Here is a 19,450-nt window from a genome sequence, read left to right on the forward strand (position 1 = left end):
TCTCTCTCCCTTTAGAAGATTGAAATCAGGCCAATAAGTAAAGTTGGGGGTAATCTACCGCTCTGGACCAACTGGGTTGGTGAGACGGATCCGTGTGTGCTTGCCACCAAACCCAAGATTTGGGTTCTGTCCCTGGATGGAAGTAGCCAGTTCCTGAAAGTTGACCTCCACACACCTTCTATGGTTCAACACCCCCCCCCCCCCCAGGAACTTTATTTATTTTCAAATAAATATGACAATTAGTTCTGTGTCTCTCACCATTCATTTGTTGGAGAATAACGTCATCGCGGAGGGCCGACCTTGAAGGATACTCAGTGAGCCTTTGTTCTCTTAATTGGAACTTTGGAGAGGGAAGGCCGGAGAGCCCGGGCGCAGTTCTGAGAGACGCCGCTTGGTGGCGCTGTGTCTAGCGGGCAGAGCGGGCCTCTCCGCCCTTCGCTGAGCTGGTCACAGGAATTCAGAGACATCTTCGTCTCTTAGCAACCACACAGCGGAGCTTGCAGAGCACCCAGACTCAGCTGTGGGTTAATCAATTAGTGTGCTCTAAACATCGGAGGAAATTCCCTAGCAAATAATACCCGTTACAGGCGCGAAATCGCTACTCAAAATATTGTTTCAAACCCATTTTACAAATGTGACTATGCTGAAAAAGCCCCATAGATCACTAAACCGGCAGTGGTACCATCAGCACTTCCCGCAGCCTCTCTGTTTTCTGTTCCCTTTTTTTTTAAGTCAGAGTCTCATACATCCCGGGTTGACTCCGATTCTCTTGCCTCTACCCTCCACCCTCCCACCCCCACCCCCAGTTCTGGGATTACAGACATGCGCCATCACACCTATGTTTTGTTTTGTTTTTTTTAATTCATTGCCGGGCATCAAACCCAGGATTTTGTGCATGCTGGATAAGCACTGTGCAAAGCTGAGCTATGTCTCATCCCTCTTCTGAGGCGTAGCTTGTGCTGAGTTCTAGTTCCCCCTGAGTCGGTGTGCATGTTCAGGGTTAAATAGACAGTTCAATTTAGTGTGGAATGGATTCACTTTAGCCCCATCTCATTGACCGCAGACCCTCTATAATTTTTGATCTGCTACAAACTGGGCAGCTCTGGACTTTTTCCAAATGTGGACACTTCAAGAGTGTTACCTATTCTTTCTCAGAAGTCTTTTTTTTTTTTTTTAAAAAAAACAAATACTGTTTTGGGATCCAGTGAGATGATTTAGAAGTTAAAGGTGCTTGGCGTCAAGCCTGGGACCTGAGTTTGATCTCTAAACCTACAAAGTGGAAGGAGAAAACAGATTCCACAGTTTGAACTCAGTCCTGTATGCATGTCACATGTACACACACACACACACACACACACACACACACACACACACACACACACAACTTGAAAGGCAAGAGGGAGATTTGGAGCTCAAGGGCAATTTGGGTACCTAGAAAGCCTGCTTTCATGAAGCATCTAGGCATGTGTCTTTCTTAGTTTCTTTTTCTGGTGATGTGAGACTCTGACAAAAGTAATTCCAGGGGGAAAGGTGTGTCTTAGTTCCCAGTTCATGGAAGCTGACTCGAAGGAGCTGATCACATCTCAGCAGCCAAGAAAGAAGCAGGGTGAAGAAGGAGGGAGGGAGGGAGACAGGGAGGGAACGAGGAGACCCTTGCCTAGTCCTTTATTCAGCCCAGGATCCTCCGCGGAAGGAACTGTACCACCTATAGTGGGCAGGTTTTCCCACCTTAAATAAAGCTGTCAGGATCATGATGATCCCCGCCCCCCCCTCCATGAACACGCCTAGAGACCCATCTCCCAGGCAATCCTAGATTCCATCAAACTGATCACACTAACCATCACGGTGTCCCACACCTGTAATCCAGCATTTGGGAGGGGGAGACAGGAGAATCGGGAATTCAAGGCCAGGATTGGAAAACAACCAAATCAAAACAAAAGTATTGCATCACCGACCCTTACCGGCTCTCCATCAGCTCCGAGTTATGCAGTAGGGTTTACAGAATTTGGATTCACTTCAGACTTGAAGGATGTGGGATTTTAGTTCTGCAGGGTGTGACTAAATGCATGTCCTGCGTCAGGCTGAGGAGGTGGGACTGGAGGTCTGAGGACATGATCTGGTTTGGAGCATGGGCAGTCCATAGGCCTTCCATCTGTTTACTCACAGAAGCTACAGACAGAAGATTAATGCCCCTCTAAGGAACTTTTTCTGTGGCCCTGCAATGAAGGTAACTTACCGTTCTTTTAGCTTAACCATTGCAACCTGGCAGTGGTTTCCTGTCTCTAAACCCGGCACTGGAGAGGGCCGCAGGAAGATCCCTGGAACTTGTTGGCCAGAAATTAGTGATCTTCAGTTTCAGTGAGAAAAGAAGGTGCAGAGGGATTGGTAAAGACCTGATGGCAACCTTCCTTCCTCCATGCTTCGAGTCTACTATAGCTACCTAACCCCCTGTTTAAGTCCGTCTGCTGAGCCCCACTTTGTTGGGTGTGCTGCCCCTCTCCCTCTCACCTCCTCCCTCCTATTGGGAGTGTGTGGTCTCCTGAACTCCGCTCTGGTGACTTTGCTGATCCTCCACTTCCACCTCCTGAGAGCGAGGACTGCGGGCATCCACGCTGTCGGAGTGACGCCAGAGACCGTCTGAGCTGGCGTCTGCTAGACAAGATGCCCTCTGCCCGCCACGCCCCATGCCCTGATGTCTTTTTCGAATTAGCCTGTTTCTTATTTCTATTCAAGGGCCTTTCATGATGCTCCACTCCAAGAAGGGGTTTCAAAGTTTTCGAAAACATGCTATGAATTCTTGGTCTTTCTGGTTAAAAAGTTGACGTTCACGTGGGCTTTCTAATATTTTTTCTTGTCCTGTATTAGTAAAAAGATGGGAGATACCCTAACAAGGTGAGAGGCATTCCCAGCTTGTGTCTCTTAGCCCTCACAGAGCCCAGCCTTCATGCCCTGACCAACTTTTGGCTTTTGGCTTTTTGATGTTAACTTTTCTTCCTGTGTGGTTGCTGGGGCCTGGCTGCTATAGTTTCAAACGCAGTTTTCTGGCAGGATCTCTCGATACAGATCCCTGACTGGCCCAAAACTCACTATGCATTTATCTTTTTGTTTTTTGAGATGGCATTTCATGTATGTATATGGAGACTGTGCACTGGTTTCCCATTCACCCAGGCCTGAATAATCACACACAACTATATTAATTACAACAGTGCTTGGCCTATTAGCCCAGACTTATTAACTAACTCTTACATCTTTAAATTAATCCATTTCTATTAATCTATATATCATCACCACAAGGCTGTGACCTATTGGTAAGGTTTCAGTGTCTTTCTCCTTGGGCAGCTACATGGTATCTCTCTGACTCTGCCTTCTTTCTCCCAGCATTCAGTTTAGTTTTCCCGCCTAGCTCCATTCCACCCTGTCATAGGCCAAAGAGCTTCTTTATTTTTTTTAAACATTTATTTATTTATTATGTACAGTGTTCAGCCTCCATGTATGCCTGCAGGCCACAAGAGGGCACCAGATCTCATTACAGGTGGTTGTGAGCCACCATGTGGTTGCTGGGAATTGAACTCAGGACCTCTGGAAGAGCAGTCAGTGCTCTTAACCTGAGCCATCTCTCCAGCCCAAGAGCTTCTTTATCAACCATTGGTAATAAGACATTCACAGCACAGAGGGTAATCCCATATCACATGTAGCCCAGGTTGGCCCCAAACTTGTTATATAGCTCAGGATGATCCTTCTACCTTCAGCTGAAAGGGGCCAGACAGGTTTAGTGAGGGTCATTTCCTGTTTGTTGCCACAGACCTTGTATTTTCTCTCCTGTGGTGCTGAGAAGGGTGGTTTTGGTGTAGTTTTTGCCATATTTGATTCTGAGCTGCCCTGGCTTTTAGACTCCATTCAGTGTTACTGTCAACTGTCTCAGGGTCTTACAAGTGCTTGCCAGGAAGTGGGTGCTGAGGGAGGCAGGCCTGGCCTGAGAGTTTCCTGTCAGATCTCTGCCGATCAAAATGGTCTATCAGACACAACTCACTGCCCAATCCAGGCTAGCCCAGGCTAGCCCAGGCCAGCCCAGCCCCACAGTGTTTGGGGGCCCTGTGTCAAATACAGTAAGCAGTTTAGTTGAGCCTGCGGAGACCCCAGAACTTAAGAATTCAGCTGATGTAGTGGCACAGGCCTTTAATCCCAGCACTCAGTAGGCAGAGGCAGGTGGATTTCCGTGAGCTCAAGACAGCCTGACTTACAGAGCACTTTCCAGGCCAGCCAGGGCTGGAGAGTGAGATCTTATTTAAATAAAAAAAAAAAGAAAAAGAAATTCAGCCTACCTTCTGTCTCAGGGTTCTCAAGTGGGCGGGGCTTCAGCAGTTTCTGAATCTTAACACTATCTGTCCTGCCACGGAATCTGAATTTCTGGGCAGCTCCATGCTATTTACAGTCTCTGAGTTCCTCCAGCCCACTTCTTCTTTGAACCTACACTTTGGGGCCTCAGATGCTGAGCTGGGCTATGCTAGGCTCTCATTTGGCCATTTTCAGTGGTGCACTGGAGGCTGACTATCCGGGGTCTGTAGCATTCTCTGACTTCCTTAGAGGGAGGACACATCTACCATCGCTGCACACCACACGGATGTTCTGAGAGGGAAGACACACCTACCATCCATCGCTGAGCACCACACGGATGTCCTTAGAGGGAGGACACACCTACCATCCATCGCTGAGCATCACACAGATGTCCTTAGAGGGAAGACACACCTACCATCCATCGCTGAGCACCACACGGATGTCCTTAGAGGGAGGACACACCTACCATCCATCGCTGAGCACCACACGGATGTCCTTAGAGGGAGGACACACCTACCATCCATCGCTGAGCACCACACGGATGTCCTTAGAGGGAGGACACACCTATCATTACTGAACACCACACGGATGTCCTTAGAGGGAAGACACACCTACCATCGCTAAGCACCACACGAATATCACTTAGAGGGAGGACACACCTACTATCGCTGAGCACCAAATGGATGTCAATGATGTCCATAGAGGAAGGACACACCTACCATTGCTGAGCACCACACGGATGTCACTGAACATGGACTAGAAGAGACACATGTAACTGGGCTCAAGTCATCTGTAACATGCCATGATCTTGCACACTTTTCAAAAGGGCACCCCTACTTTGTTGAAGAATTAACAGAGGTGAGCTGATTGGGTAAATTCTGGACAGACCCAGGACTCAATGAGCGGATGACAGGCGGCTTTGTTCTACAAGGTGTTATTACAGGGAATGTGAGCTAGAGTTCAGACCCACTGGCCACCTTAACTGTGTGTTTGCTCCGCTACACACGTTAGTGCATCTTTATGTGACAGTCCAGACTTGGATCAATGGCCACTTGTCATTGAGGAAAATGGATGAAATGGAAAAACAGCAACAACAAAACCCTGTGATTTAGCAGCCTGAAAATCACTGTATGTAGATAATCAGAACAAAATATCACCAGTTGGGACATCAGTGGTTCTTAAAATGAACCTAATTAATTGAAGGCTATTATTGCCAGAAAGAGCTTCCAATTATACCAATTCAAAGGGTAAGCATAGCAATATATAGAAAACAACCTGGGAATAGGCTAACATGACATTTTGATTTATACTCATTAGACATTTTTATTTTTGATAACTTAAATCTGTACTCACTGTGGATATTGTTTCCACATTGGTTTAGTGTGTATATAGGTTGTAATCAAAGAACAGTTTGGCGGGGGAGAAGGTTCTCCCACACTGTGTGTGTGGGTTCCAGGGATCAACTCGGGCTGTCAAGCATTGCGGCAGGTGCCTTTACCTGTTGAGCCACCCTGCTGGCCTAGTCCTGTGCTATTTGACAAGCAGGTTTTCATACCCGTGGTTAATCTTGTCAATCTGATGGACCCAGGAAATACGTCTGAGCATATCCACAAGGGCATTTCCGGAAGTTAACTGAGGAGGGAGCACTTGCCCTGCATGTGGACAGCATTATCCACTGTCCAGGGACCCAGACTCAAGATAAAAGGAAAACAAGCTCATCAACACGGCTGCGTCCGTACTGCAGGCGCAGTGACATCATCACCCCTGCTTCTTTACTGTAGGTGCAGTGACATCATCGACCTTGCATCCCTATTGCAGGTGCAGTGACATTATCAACCCTGCTTCTTTACTGCAGGTGCAGTGACATCATCACCCCTGCTTCCTTACTGCACGTGCAGTGAGTGACATCATCGACCCTGCTTCCTTACTGCACATGCAGTGACATCATCGACCCTGCTTCCTTACTGCACATGCAGTGACTAGTGGCCTCACAATCCTACTGCAATGCCCTTCCTAGGTTGGAATGACCCTTACACCATGGGACAAAATAAACCCTTCATCAAGCATGTGTCACAGCAATAAAAAATGACTACAATGACCCGACTTATCACACCAGTGACCTCTTGAAAGTGACTCTGTGTGGAAGATGAGGAGTCTGGCTGATTAGATAATTCTAAGTTACTCAGAAAGTGAAATGAGGACCTGCCTAGTCCCCTTTAAATAAAAAGGAATTACGTGTATGTGTGCTTGCCTTAGTGTGTGTCTGTGCACCACCTATGTGCAGAAGCCCATTGGAGTCCCTGGAACTGTAATTACAGGCTGTGTGAGCCACTATGTGGGTGCTGGGAACTGAACCTGGGTCTTCTGCAGGAGCAGTAAGCAGTCTTAACCACACGTTAGTGCAGAAGCAGGGTCAGTTCTCCCTTCCACCCGTGGGGGCTGCACTCAGACAGTCGGTCTTGGCAGCAGGTGCCTTTGCCTGATGCGCCATCTTGATGACCACAGTCCTTCTTTTCTCCTTTAACTGCTCTAGGTGTATACAGAGAGATTTCAGCAGTGTGAAACAGGCAATTTGACATGAGTTTGGTAAATATACTTTATTTTTCATAAAAAATATAATAGTACAATGCTCTTCTGAGAAAAACATCCTTCATTGCCCCCAAATACCATGTGGTTTAATTATCTCTCATCTTTAAAAAACAAAATATGTATTTTAATATTTGTAACAACATGCAGCTGATTTATGTAAAACATATTTATTTTTGTTAATTTTACTTGCCTTTAACTAAAAGTGAAGCCCAGTTTAATCTGTATTTTTTATATAAGCAGCCAAAGCAAAGCCATCGCAGTTCAAAGATGATAAATTCTAGATGGTGATGCTAAGCACTGTCCACAGGCAAATAGTGACGGGATGGCTGCTGTAAGGCTCTGCTCTGATTCAGGTATCACAAAGTATTTTAGATAAGATAGAAACAAATTAAGAACTTCAGCTACAGCCTAAAAGTTGACCAGACCAGATCAATTCCATATTGCACCAGTTGCTCCAATATGTGGAAAGTGGGTTTTAAAATGATAGAGTCGGCTTGGTGTGAATTTACAAATATACTTTCTCCTTACTCTCTGAGATAAAATGAAAAAGGAGACGGGCTCTGTTGACTGAGGCACATGGCCTCTTCCTGCCCTGGACGATGACCTAGGGCTCCGTCCTCCCAGCCTGTTGTCCTCTGGGAAGGATATGCAGCCAGCACACAGTGTCCCTGGATGGGAATGGACATGGAGACGCTCCAGCTGTTGGAATCAGGACCAGTGAGTGGATCTCAGGCTTCTGAGGAAGAAGGGCCAGCACAGGTCCCAGAGCAATCAACAGACATGGCCCCTTCAAACACCAAGGCCCATTCTCTTGGTCTGACCAGTCCAAAACACTACAGCGATACAGGCACACGAACAGACTCAAAGTGCGATCAGCTTTCGTTCCAAGCCCACCTCTTTGGGGTGACCTGCGACTGCAGTTAGAACCTGCAGAGTCTTCGAGCACAGCGCAGACATTCCACTGAGGAGCCACATTCATCCTGGAATGTTTGCTTTCAAAATGACATTTCTAGAGAATTCAGAAGGTACTGAACAAAGCAACATAAAGTCATGGGCTATTCTGCAGTGAAAATATATGACTGAGTGGACCAGCTGGCAGAAACACGCCCAGCATAGTCTGAATACTATATTTAAAACACTTAAATTCTTAAGGGCCTGAATATCAACAATCCTTTGTCTACATTTATGGTCCTAAGAAGACATTAAACACCCTTAAATGCCCATTTTTCTTAAACTCAGAGAACCCCAAGCTGGGCTAGTGGTCTGTTGTGGTCACACAGCCCTAACACGGGATCTAAGTCTGAAGCTTGAGATCAAGGGATCTCGAGCTAAGGGAGGCATCTGTTTAAATGCCTGCCAGCCAAAGGATCCATCTCACGTTCCACCTCACAGAAAACCTGCCAGCCATGTCTGAACCATGGTGTGCAGGCTGCACAGGCCTCAGAACAGCTAGGAATGTGTCCTGGCACAAAACTGTAAACTCACTTCGAACACTCAGTTCCCAGGCTTCAAGTCACAATGTCGAAAGGACGGACACGCCTGAAGACTGATACCGCCTCATCAACCGCCAGTCTTTAGCAAACACTTCTTGTTTGGAAGCCAAGTTCCTGCCTCATCAGAGTGAGGAACAACTGTAATTTAGCAGCAACAGAGAACACGCACCTGACTGAACTAGAACAAGGGTGAAGCAGAGGTCCTCATCTCGCAGCGCGTCCTACCATGAGCTCTGCCCCTCAATCACCACTCCATGTCATGTAAATGCAGCTGTGATGGGAACCATACAGAGCCACTGCCATGCCACATACAGCTCAGGATGCCCCACCACACGGGGCACAGGCTAAAGTGGGTACAAGCACACAGTGGGCTTCCTTCTGGCTCAGAACACATTCATAAGGGCACTCACATCAGGGGAGACTCAAGTGTTCTGCCAACCGCAACAAGCATTAGCTTTACCAGCAGTGTGGCTTGTGCTCTACACAGGAAGGCAGATACTCAGTCTCAGCAGCTAGTTTCATTCTGCGTTCTTCAAATTAAAAAAAAAAACAAACCAACCATGCCTTAGTTGAGTACACAAGCAAACATATATGAACATTCACTTCTGTCTACCCCATGTACATGGAGACACACAGCAGAAACACAAGTGCACACGCACACTGTAGGTTACAATAACGAATGCTACTGAACAGAAAATATGGCTAGTTCTTCTCCAAGCACGGAGTTGGCCCCAGCCAGCTTTCATATACACAGTCTGCGGAAACAGCGGAAGGGCTGTCTGCGGGCTTTCTTGGTGGGCTTCTTACGTACATTCTTTAAAACAGGCATATCACTGTGGATTATAAAAATAGAACTGTATATATCTGCTAATAGATGCTCACAGCTTATGCTGGAATGGCTCACAGACAATCGAACTTTACTCAAGTAAATATAAAGGAGTAATATTGGGTCCATAAAGGCTGAGACCCACAGAAAACAAACAGCCTATTTGGTTTCTTTTTCGTAGGGCGATTAAAGACATGAAGAGAAGTAACAACTAAGCACACACACACAAACACATGAATTACATAGGGAAATATAAATTAACCAAAAGAGCCATATGGCTAAGGTGCAAATATGCGCTTTCCAGCCTCTCTCCTCCGTTTCTGTGGTTTCAGGCATTGTAACTTGTTGACCAACATGGAGAGCAATACAGAGCAGGTCTGAATGTTGGCAAATCTAACTGTTGAAAATTAAAGCAAAGGCCTTCGTGATGTATGATCACACATTTTGGTAGAAACTTCAGATTTACAGAGATGCCTACTGAGCAGTAAGCAGAAAATGGAGCCAAGAAGCAAAGTCCTGCCTGTTTGTCCTCCGAAGACATTGGAGACCGTCAGCTTTGATCGCTGACTGCATTTTAGATGCTCTTCACCCTGGAGAGAAAACAAATGCACCAACATAAGAATGTGTCTAGTCAGTGAAGTCTGATGAATCAGCTCTTAAACCCATGCCTTTATTTACTCATTTACTGTTGTGTGTGTGCCAGGGCACACGTGTGCAGGTCAGAGGACAGCCTCAGGTCCAGCCTTCACCTCACACCATGCTTGAGGCAGGGTCTCTTTGCTGTTGTTTGGCTGTGTACACAGAACTGCCACCCAGTGAGCATCCAGAGGCTCTCCCATCCTCACTTCCCATCCGGCTATAGAAGCTGGGACTGCAGACCACAGACGGCGCCCGGCTTCATGATTCTGGACTCACACTCAGGCCCTCATGCTCTCACTGGAGGAGCTTTACTCACTGAGCCATCTTCCCAACCCGTCATAAGCCACTCCTAGTTTTTGAGACAGGATTTTATGATAGCCCAGGCACGTCTTGAACACTCTATGGAGCAGACAATGACCTTGAACCCCTCTTGTCAAGTAATGGAATTACAGGCGTGCACCACTACACCCAGCTAAAATTCTTGACTTTTTCTTCAGGTTAATATATGCAGGAAGGCTTCTGTTGATGACGTTGTTACTGTGTGAATTGCTATGAGACAAAACCTTACTCCATCACATGATGGCCTGGAACTATGCAGCTATGATGGTTAGATTGACAGACTCTAGAATCACCTGGGAGAAGGGCTTGTGGGGATTACTTTGTTCCACTAACTGATGTGTAAAGAGCCATCTTAACTACGGGTGGCACCATGTCTGAGGAGGGGGACTCTGGACTGCATATGTGGACAAAGAGAACCGAGCAATAACTTCATGCATCCCTCACTCTCTGCTTCTTACTGTGATGTGAGCAGCTTTACAAGCTCCTACCTCTGTGACTTCCGCACCATGATGGACTGTACTTTGAAGTGCAAGATAAAATGGACTGCTGTGGAATAATTCTTCTGTACATTGTGAAAATGTGTTACTCTCACTGTTGATAAGAAGCTGATTGGCCAATGGCTAGGCAAGATTCTCAGGGCAGGAGAATGCTGGGAAGAAGGAGGGCATAGTCAGAGGAATAGCCAGCCAGATAGAAAGGAAGCAGGACATGCAAACAGGAAAAAGCCACAAGCCTTGGGGCAGCAATAGATGAATAGAAATGGGTTAATTTAAGTTGTAGGTGCTAATTAGTAATAAGCTTGAGTTATTAGACAAGCGTTTGTAATTAATAAGAAGTCTCGGAGTGACCATTTGGGAGCAGCTGCTGGAACATAGAGAAATTCCACCTACAATCCTGCTTTCCAATTGCTCTTGTCAGACTATTTTACCATAACAACAGAAAAGGGACTCAGACAGTAGCCCAGGCTGACCTTAAAATCACAGGAGGCTTTTTGTCTCAATCTCCTGAGGGATCAGATGACAAGGGTGAGTCACATGTTCAGCTAGTGAGACTTTTTAAGATTGTGAATATATAGAAAATTAGTTAATTTGGTTATTTTAACTAGTTTAGTTTACATTAAGGTCCAATGTTATCTAGTAAAAGTTATCAAAAACCCAATTCCTTTAATTTTATAACTTGTTTTGAGATCGGGTCTCATGTAGCCTAGGCTGGCCTCAAACTCAGTGAGCAGCTAAGGATGGTCTTGAACTCCTGACACTCATGCCAGCGCTCACTGGCCCCAGTGTGGCGGTGTTTACTTATAACCATTTCAAGTCCTCCAAGACAATAAAGACGAAGAAGTAAGTGCTTGACATCTTCCTCCTCCACCTCCTGGGTACAGATTACACCTGAACCCCTGACATTATCCTGAAATCTTCACTCTTCAACCAACTAGCACATGCAGGCCATGAGCTGCCATGTTGTGTGAGCCTCTCTGTCGTGCTATAGAGGAAACTGGGCTCATTATGCTCCCCAAAGGCTCTGTAATATTTTTCGATGAAATGGTTAAAATTTCAGCTTAGATTTGAGAATGGAATCTTTTGATATAATGCCAAAAACATGAGCAATGGAAGATAAAAGAAGCTAACTAAACTTCATCTGAGCTAAATCTTTATGTGTCCAAGGATATTATTCAGAAAGTGAAAACACAGCTCATTGAGCAGGAGAGAAGTCTGCAAACCACACACCAACCGCACGCCTAGTGGCCAGAGCAAGAGCGAACTCCTAAAACTTCACAGCAGGGCATGGAGACACGTCCACATTCTAGCTCACAGGAAGCTGAGGGAGGAGGGTCACTGAGTTCCAGCCACCTTAGGCTGGATAGTGAGACCCTGACTCAAAACAAACAAACAAACAAACCCACAGACAAGACAACACAAAAAAGCTTCAACAACAAAACAAAACTCTAACGCTGGCAAACCTAAACATATTTCTAGGAAGCATATACAAATGGCCACGAACAAAGAACAAAGAACACAAGAACAAAACACAGAATCAATACTCATTAAGGAAATGCACAGTGAGGGGGCAGTGAGATGACTCAGTGGTGGTAAAAATGCTTTCTCTACAACCCTGGTGACCTGATTCCCTTCTGACATAAAGGCAGAAGGAGAGAATAGACTTCACAAAATTGTCCTCCGAGCTCCACGCATGCTCTGCGCACATTCACACGCCCACCACACACACAGTGATAAACACAATGATACACTACTTCATGCTCACTAGGAGAGCAGTAGTTTTAAAAAACTGGGCACTGGGAAAGGTGGCACAGACATGGGAGGGGAGACAGGCGAGAGATTGCAGGAAGCTTAAGACAAGCGTAAACATTAGTTCTAGGCCATTTGGGGTTACACAGCCAGATTCCTGTCTTTAAAATAAATAAATAAATAAATAAATAAAATAAAACAAAACAATAATTCCAGCACTCAGGAGGCAGAGGCAGGTGAATTTGAGTTTGAGGCCAGCCTGGTCTACAGAGTGAGTTCCGGGACAGCCAGGGCAACAGAGAGAAATCCTGTCTCGAAAAACCAAAAAAAAAAAAAAAAAGTTACACAGAAGTCCATATGGCCCAGTAGTCTGACCCCAGGTGCATATTCAAAAGAGCTAATCAAGCTGTGGTGGTGTACACCTGGAGCCCCAGCACTGCAGAGGGGGGCGAAGGCAGGAGGACCAGGGCTCAGGTTCTCTTCAGCTACACAGTGAGCTGAAGCACCCCAACCCAAAACAAACCAGGTCAAGCCCATACACAAATACTTGTATACACATGCTCACAGGAGCAATGTTGACAGTATCCCAGAAGCCAACAGGTAGAAACAAAAGTCTATCAATGGACAGATGGGTAAACAACCATGGTATGTGCACCTACAAAATGATGGATCACAAAGAATGAAGTTCTGATGCATGGAATAACATGAGTCAACCATGGAAAGATCAGGCTAGGTTAAAGAAGTCAGATGCAGAAGATACTAAATGATGCCATTTATACAAAATATTTATAATGGATTCATCCGTTGGGACCTCAGGTCCATGGCTGCAAAGGGCTGTTTAATGGTCCAGGGTTCTCTTTTGGGTGATCACACATTTGTAGTTAGAGATGACAGCTATGTAACACTGCAAATACACTAAAGGCCTGCATTGTCAGCTTACTTATTTTTTTTAAAGATTTATCCTGCCTGCAGTATCTTTGCATGTCAGAAGAGGGCACTAGATCTCATTACAGATGGTTGTGAGCCCTATGGTTGCTGGGAATTGAACTCAGGACCTTTGGAAGAGCAGCCAGTGTTCTTAACCTTTGAGCCATCTCTCCAGCCCACACTGTCATTTTAAAATGGTAGATACTTTTTTTAAGTTGTTCATTTCATGTTATATGAATTTCACCTCAACAAAAATAAAACAACCCTGGGCTGAGCATGTAAAGAACTTACCTTACATTTCCGAAGCCACGGGTTCAATTCCCCAGCACTGCAAAAGAAGAAAAACACTCTCCGTTACAACTTATTGTAGCAAGAGCCTGGACTTGTGAGAACAGCTTCTAAAATTGCACCAAGAGCCCCAGGACCTCACCCAGTCACTCTGCTACTTCTCTCATTTCCCGGTTTGTTTTTAGCCCTAGGACTGAAGAAGCCTAGAGCAGTGGTTTTCAACCTATGGGTTTGCTTCTTGTTTTGTTTCAAGACAGAGTTTCTCTGTGTAGTCGTGGCTGTCCTGGACTTGCTCTGTGACCAGGCTGGACTCAAGCTCAGAGCTCTGCCTGCCTCTGCCTCCCAAGCGCTGAAGTAAAGGCGTGCGCCACCACTGCCTGGCTTACAATTCATGACAGTAGCAAACTCACAGTTCTGAAGTAGCAATGAAAACAATTTTCTGATTAGGGTCACCACAGCATGAGGAACTGTTGAGACCCGCTGCTCTAGAGCATGCTAACTCTAAGGCACCTAAGACTAGAGTTCTTTAGTGCTCTACTGGAGTAATGTCTGAGTTAGAGCTGTGAGTGATAGCACAAGTAAAAGAAAGTGGCGTTCCCACCACACCGAGCGCCACTTTAAATCATGGGCTGTCACCACACAGTCCTCAGCTGGCTGGCAGGTCTGTCTTTTGACGTGGGGTCTTCCTAGGAAGCCCACACTGGCCTCCGACTTGAGGTTTCCCTAAGTGATGGCAGAGCAGCTGTGCACTACAGCCAGCCTCCAGCTGGCTTTCACTTCAGGGTTTAGGATCCTCCACCACAACACTGACTAGCATTTAAAAAGGACAGCAGCACTTCCCTTTACTTCAAGTCACACACTCTACCTTGGGATGCTTGCTTAACAGGAATGCTCCCGTAGACGGTACTCACACAAATTGGTGTTGGCATCTGTCTTCCCAGCTTTGGGATGCCTGCTTGAGTTCTGCTGAGACTTGTTCTGCTCCTCTCCAGTGAGAAGGGCCCTTATTTCAGAAGGGATTTTCCCTTGGTCCATTGCCATGCACCATTGCTTGTACTGAAATATTTAAGTACACAGTTAAGTCAAACGCTAAGTCAGAGTTCAGGCAGCAAATGGAAATCCTAGACACAAGAGCTCGCCCGAGGGCTCGGCTGCGGCCCACTGCTAGAGCACTGCTAGCATGCAAGAGGCCTTGGGTCTGATATCCAGTACTGGGTGCAGAGAGTCTTCTCTAATAAATACTCACTAAACAACTACCAGTAGTAGCTGTATGTACTACTATTACATATATGAGAACACACATACATTCTACCACAGTGTTCACTATGAACTTTTGGGAGTACACAAAGTGAAGCAAATCAAGTCAAAATAATAACATATAACATCAAATTCATCATAAAAATCAATAGTGATATATTACAAAAAAAAACCTGATTAGTATCCATCTGAGGCATATTACTTTCCTCTCTCAATGTCCTTATTACGTCTTTGCTTTTGTGCATACGTGTGAGTGTCCATGCATGTGTGTATGCATGTGTGTGCATGCATGTGTGTGTGCATGCACATGTGTGTGTGCGTGTGTGTCGCTGTTCGCAAGTTCAGTTGATGTTGGGTGTCTTCCTGAATTACTCCTCCTTTATTTTTTGAGACAAGGTCTCTCCCTGACCCAGGAGCTCACTAGACTGCTGACCAGCCCACCCCAGGGACCCTCTGTCTCCCCTGCCCCAGTAGGAGATGACAAGTGTGTGCTACTGTAGCTGCTATGTGAATTCTGGGGACAGAACTCAGGTCTTCTTGCTTGCATGGCAAGTGGTTTACCCAGTCATCTCTTTGTTGCCCCCTTTAGAATTTTATTCATTATTATTGTATATGAGCTCACAGGCCACAGCACTTATGTGGAGGTCAGAGGAAAGTTCTGTGAGTTGGTTCTTGTCTTCCATCTTCATGTGGGTTTGAGGTTCAGACTAATCAGGCTGACAGGCTTGTGTGCTAAGCGCCTTACTCAATGGGTCATCTTGACCCTTCCCTCTTCTTAAATTCCTTGGGTTTCTATCAGTTGCATGTATGGAAGTCACATAGGAGCCTTGGGTGTCAGTCCTCCTCTTCTACCTCGAGACAGGGGTCATCTATCATTTGTTGCTCTTTGGTCCTGGGCTTTGGAAGCCTGGTGTTTCTGTCCTCGATCTTGCAAAGGAGCACAGGGATTACGAATGTGCACTACCATGTACCCAGCTTCATGCGGGTCCTGAGGATCTGCTCACGGGCATTCTGTTCAGTCACCCCCTCAGCCCCGCAGATTTTATTTTTAGACATAGTCTCATGGAGTTTAGAGGCTGGCCTTGAACTCCTGATACTCCTGTCTCTATCCCCCAAGTGCTAGGATTCCAGGCATGTACATGCCCAGCTTCATTGATTCCTGAGAATCCAACTTTGGAACAGTTAACGGTAGTACCATCTCTGCTCGCACCTGTTACCTCATCCCTGAATTCATAGTTAAAGCTCTGAATGTAAAGGGAATGGATTCATGGGAACACAAATGGCAGCCTCCCGTGAGAATCATGAACAGTTATGTGGCTTTTCCCACTTAGCCATACATTGAACTCTGATGCTTTGAACTGCTCTTCCTGCCTCCATCTCCCCAGTGCTGGGAATACAGGCTTGTGCCATCACACCCCATTTCCTGCTGTGCTGGTATCAAACCCAGAGCCCCATGCATGCTAGATAAGCACTCTACCAGCTAAGCTGCATGCCCATTCTTTCTAACTTTTGCCACACTCACTGCAGTGCCTTGAGCATGTGTGTGGAAGTCAGAGGAACCTTGCAGGCACAGTTTGGGAGATTGTGAAGGTCATCAGTCTTAGTGGCAAAGCACCTTTCTCTTGTTTTCCTTTGAAGGTTTATACAGTTTGTGATATATTATAATATATATACATATAATTTATATATAATATACTTTGTCTGCATGTATGCCTACACATGAGGAGAGGGCATTGGATCCCATCATAGAGGGCTGTGAGCCACCATGTGGTTGCTGGGAATTGTACTCAGGTCCTCTGGAAGAGCAGCCAGTGCTCTTAACCTCTGAACCATCTCTCCAATCCCCATGGTTTTTCTATCACAAACAATTCCTTAATGTTCCCACCAGCACTGTATTAAAAAATGCCCTCTTGTCTACCATGTGGCAAAAAGGACTAACATTCTTTTCAATGCTTGCCAACTGGACAGGTAAGGACTGCCTTACAGTGACAGTCAAGTCAGGAGGGTGTTTGTCCTGTTGCTGAGACTTTACCATTTCCAGTTCCTCCCGGAGTGCACAGATAGCTCTCTCCCGACTGGACACCAACTCTTCCAAGTACTGGTATCTCAGCTTCTTCCTGGCCCGGCATTCTCTGGCACTCTGTCGGCTCCGCTCGAGTTTAGCTTTCAAGTCGATTTTGGCCGGCTTCCGCCCTCGTTTCCCTGGCTTCTTCACTTTGCCTCCAACCACCTTCAGCGAGAGAGAGGAGACATCGATTTTTCCTTTTAGTTTTCTTAATAAAAAAGTCACTATGGTTGCCTATTAGCAAGGAGAGTGTGTATAAATAGTAGGAAGTGAACCTACAGGGCCAAGAAAGCATAATCCTGTCTCATCATCCTTCTGGGTCCTCACTTTTTCATACTTTTGAGGTCACGAATGTGAGATAAGGTGTAATGCAAGCTTTTACTAGTTCTTCAATAACAATAAAGTTTAAGTAGCTCAACACTAAATCTATAAGCTATATGAAGATGGTTATTTTTAACTTTTTTATTTTTATGTTTTTAAATTGTGTGTGTGTGTAGGTTTGTGCATGTGAGAGCAGCCACCTACGGAGACCAGAAGAGGGCACTGGGTCCCTACAGGAGCTCCACACACTGACACAAATGCTGGACTCAGATGCATTGCCTGTGCAGGAGCAGTGCCTGCTCTTAGCGAGCTATCTCAGTCACGCTTATTCCCTTAAGAAAATTATATTAAATTAAGTAAAGACATTCAAAAGCTGGGGCTGGAGAGATGGTTTAGAGGTTAAGAACATTTGATGCTCTTGTGGAGAACTAAGGTTTGATTCCCAACACCCACACGGTGGCTCACAACCGTCTGTAACTCCCGTACCAGAGGATCTGACACCCTCTTCTGGCCTCCTCTGTCACCAAGTATACATTTATACATAGAAAATAACAAAATAAAACATTTAATTTAAAAATACTAGGTTTATCATGATGTCTTTTAAAGTTTCCTGTGTATGGGTGTTTGCCTGCACAGTCTATGTAGTGCATGTGTGTCTGGTGTCTGCTGAGGTCACAAGAGGGCACTGGATCTCTTGGAACTGGAGGTACAGACAGTTGTGCATGGTCATGTGGGCACTAGAAATCATCTGAAAGAATAAGTGTTTTTAACCACGGAGCAATCTCTCCAGCCCCAGGTTTTCATGACTTCAGTGTAAGAAAGTTACCTACAAGGGTCCTTCGCTGGGTATGACTGTGAACAGGTTTTATCTCATGTATCTCATGTATATTTTCAATATTTATTTATTTATTTATCTATTTATTTATTTATTTATTTATTTTAGGATGGCTGCTGGGACTGTATTCTTTGCTTGGTGCAAGGCACAGTTATGGGGTAAGAAAATCTCAGTGCTGTGTTCAGTGCCTTTGCTTGTAGCAGCCTGCCTAGTTTTCAGAGTGGGATGGGTGAGTGGGGCTCTGGCCTAGCACCACTGACGCTTTGGCTTGGCTGGTGGTTCTGTCAGGTTCTGCCCCATCCTGATCGGGCCCTGCTGTTGTTTCTGGAGTCAGGCCGCAGGTGAACCTGATTCTGGAGGTGGGGTGTGTGTGTGTGTATGATTCTGTCCAGTGCTCAGGAAACACTAACACTGTGGCCATGAATGGCAGGACTGACTTGCCAAAAAGGCTGTCCACTAGTGGTCAGGGTTGGCTTTGGGGAGACCCTGGTGGAGGGGCAATGTTAGTATTCAGGTATCTGTACTGGCCTGCTCTTGGGGTCCTGACAGGATACATCATCAGTTGCAGCCACTAAGAGCACCCTCTGTGCATATTTGCCACCTTCTCTTTTAAAAGGGCCCTGCCCACCTCCTGTCTACCCCCACTTCTGCCATTCTTGTCCCCAGGAATTGCTCTCTGCCCCCTTTTCTCTCCTATCAATAAACCTCCCATGTGAGTCCTGTTGTATTGCATGACTTCTCTTTGGGTTTTTAAATAAATTATAATAGGCACGGTGTCCCCCCAGGCGTCACAGATACAGGTCATGGGTAACCAGGAGAGAGCCACCGGAAGGGACAGCTGCCATGCTTTAGAGCCTGCATGCTGTGGATATCAGGGTAGTGGTCATGGTGGCAAGGCCTGGGGCCCTAGGCTGCAGAGCCCATTTGCAGGGCTAAGTCACCGGAAGCTGCTACTGGATGACCTGTGCTCGTGTACTTGCTCACTTTTTATTTTCAAGATTTTTAAATTTACAATAAATTTAGATAAAATATATAATGCCTACATTAAATCATATGTAAATATAAATTAATATGTATCCCAGGCAACTTAGCTATAAGCTCCTTCTTCAAATGTATTGGACCCACAGGAAGAAAATCAGGAAGACCCTAAAATTTTCAGAAGTCAATGCCCCAGCCTGTTCCATGGGTGCCACAGACTCACACTCCAGATCCACACTCACTCACTCTGCGCAGGCACAAATATTAGGAGACTGGCACACAAATGCAATGCACTCTTCACTCGGGGAAGGC

General features: G+C 45.8%; 1 protein-coding gene across 1 annotated transcript in view; it reads right to left on the reverse strand.

The window, feature by feature from the left end:
- Positions 1-6,913: 6,913 nt before the first annotated feature.
- The window catches only part of Crebl2 (cAMP responsive element binding protein like 2), a 29,468-nt gene continuing 16,931 nt past the window's right edge, over positions 6,914-19,450 (reverse strand). Inside the window, exons 2-5 of the mRNA XM_048432424.3 lie at positions 16,972-17,169; positions 14,594-14,738; positions 13,686-13,722; positions 6,914-9,833 (exon numbers count right to left, since the gene is read on the reverse strand). Coding sequence (XP_048288381.1) covers positions 13,709-13,722; positions 14,594-14,738; positions 16,972-17,169 — 357 coding nt within the window. The 3' untranslated portion in view covers positions 6,914-9,833; positions 13,686-13,708. The remainder of the gene's footprint in view (positions 9,834-13,685; positions 13,723-14,593; positions 14,739-16,971; positions 17,170-19,450) is intronic.

This window comes from Myodes glareolus, chromosome 3, assembly GCF_982192425.1.
Source record: "Myodes glareolus chromosome 3, mMyoGla1.1, whole genome shotgun sequence".
Taxonomy (NCBI): Eukaryota; Metazoa; Chordata; class Mammalia; order Rodentia; family Cricetidae; genus Myodes; species Myodes glareolus.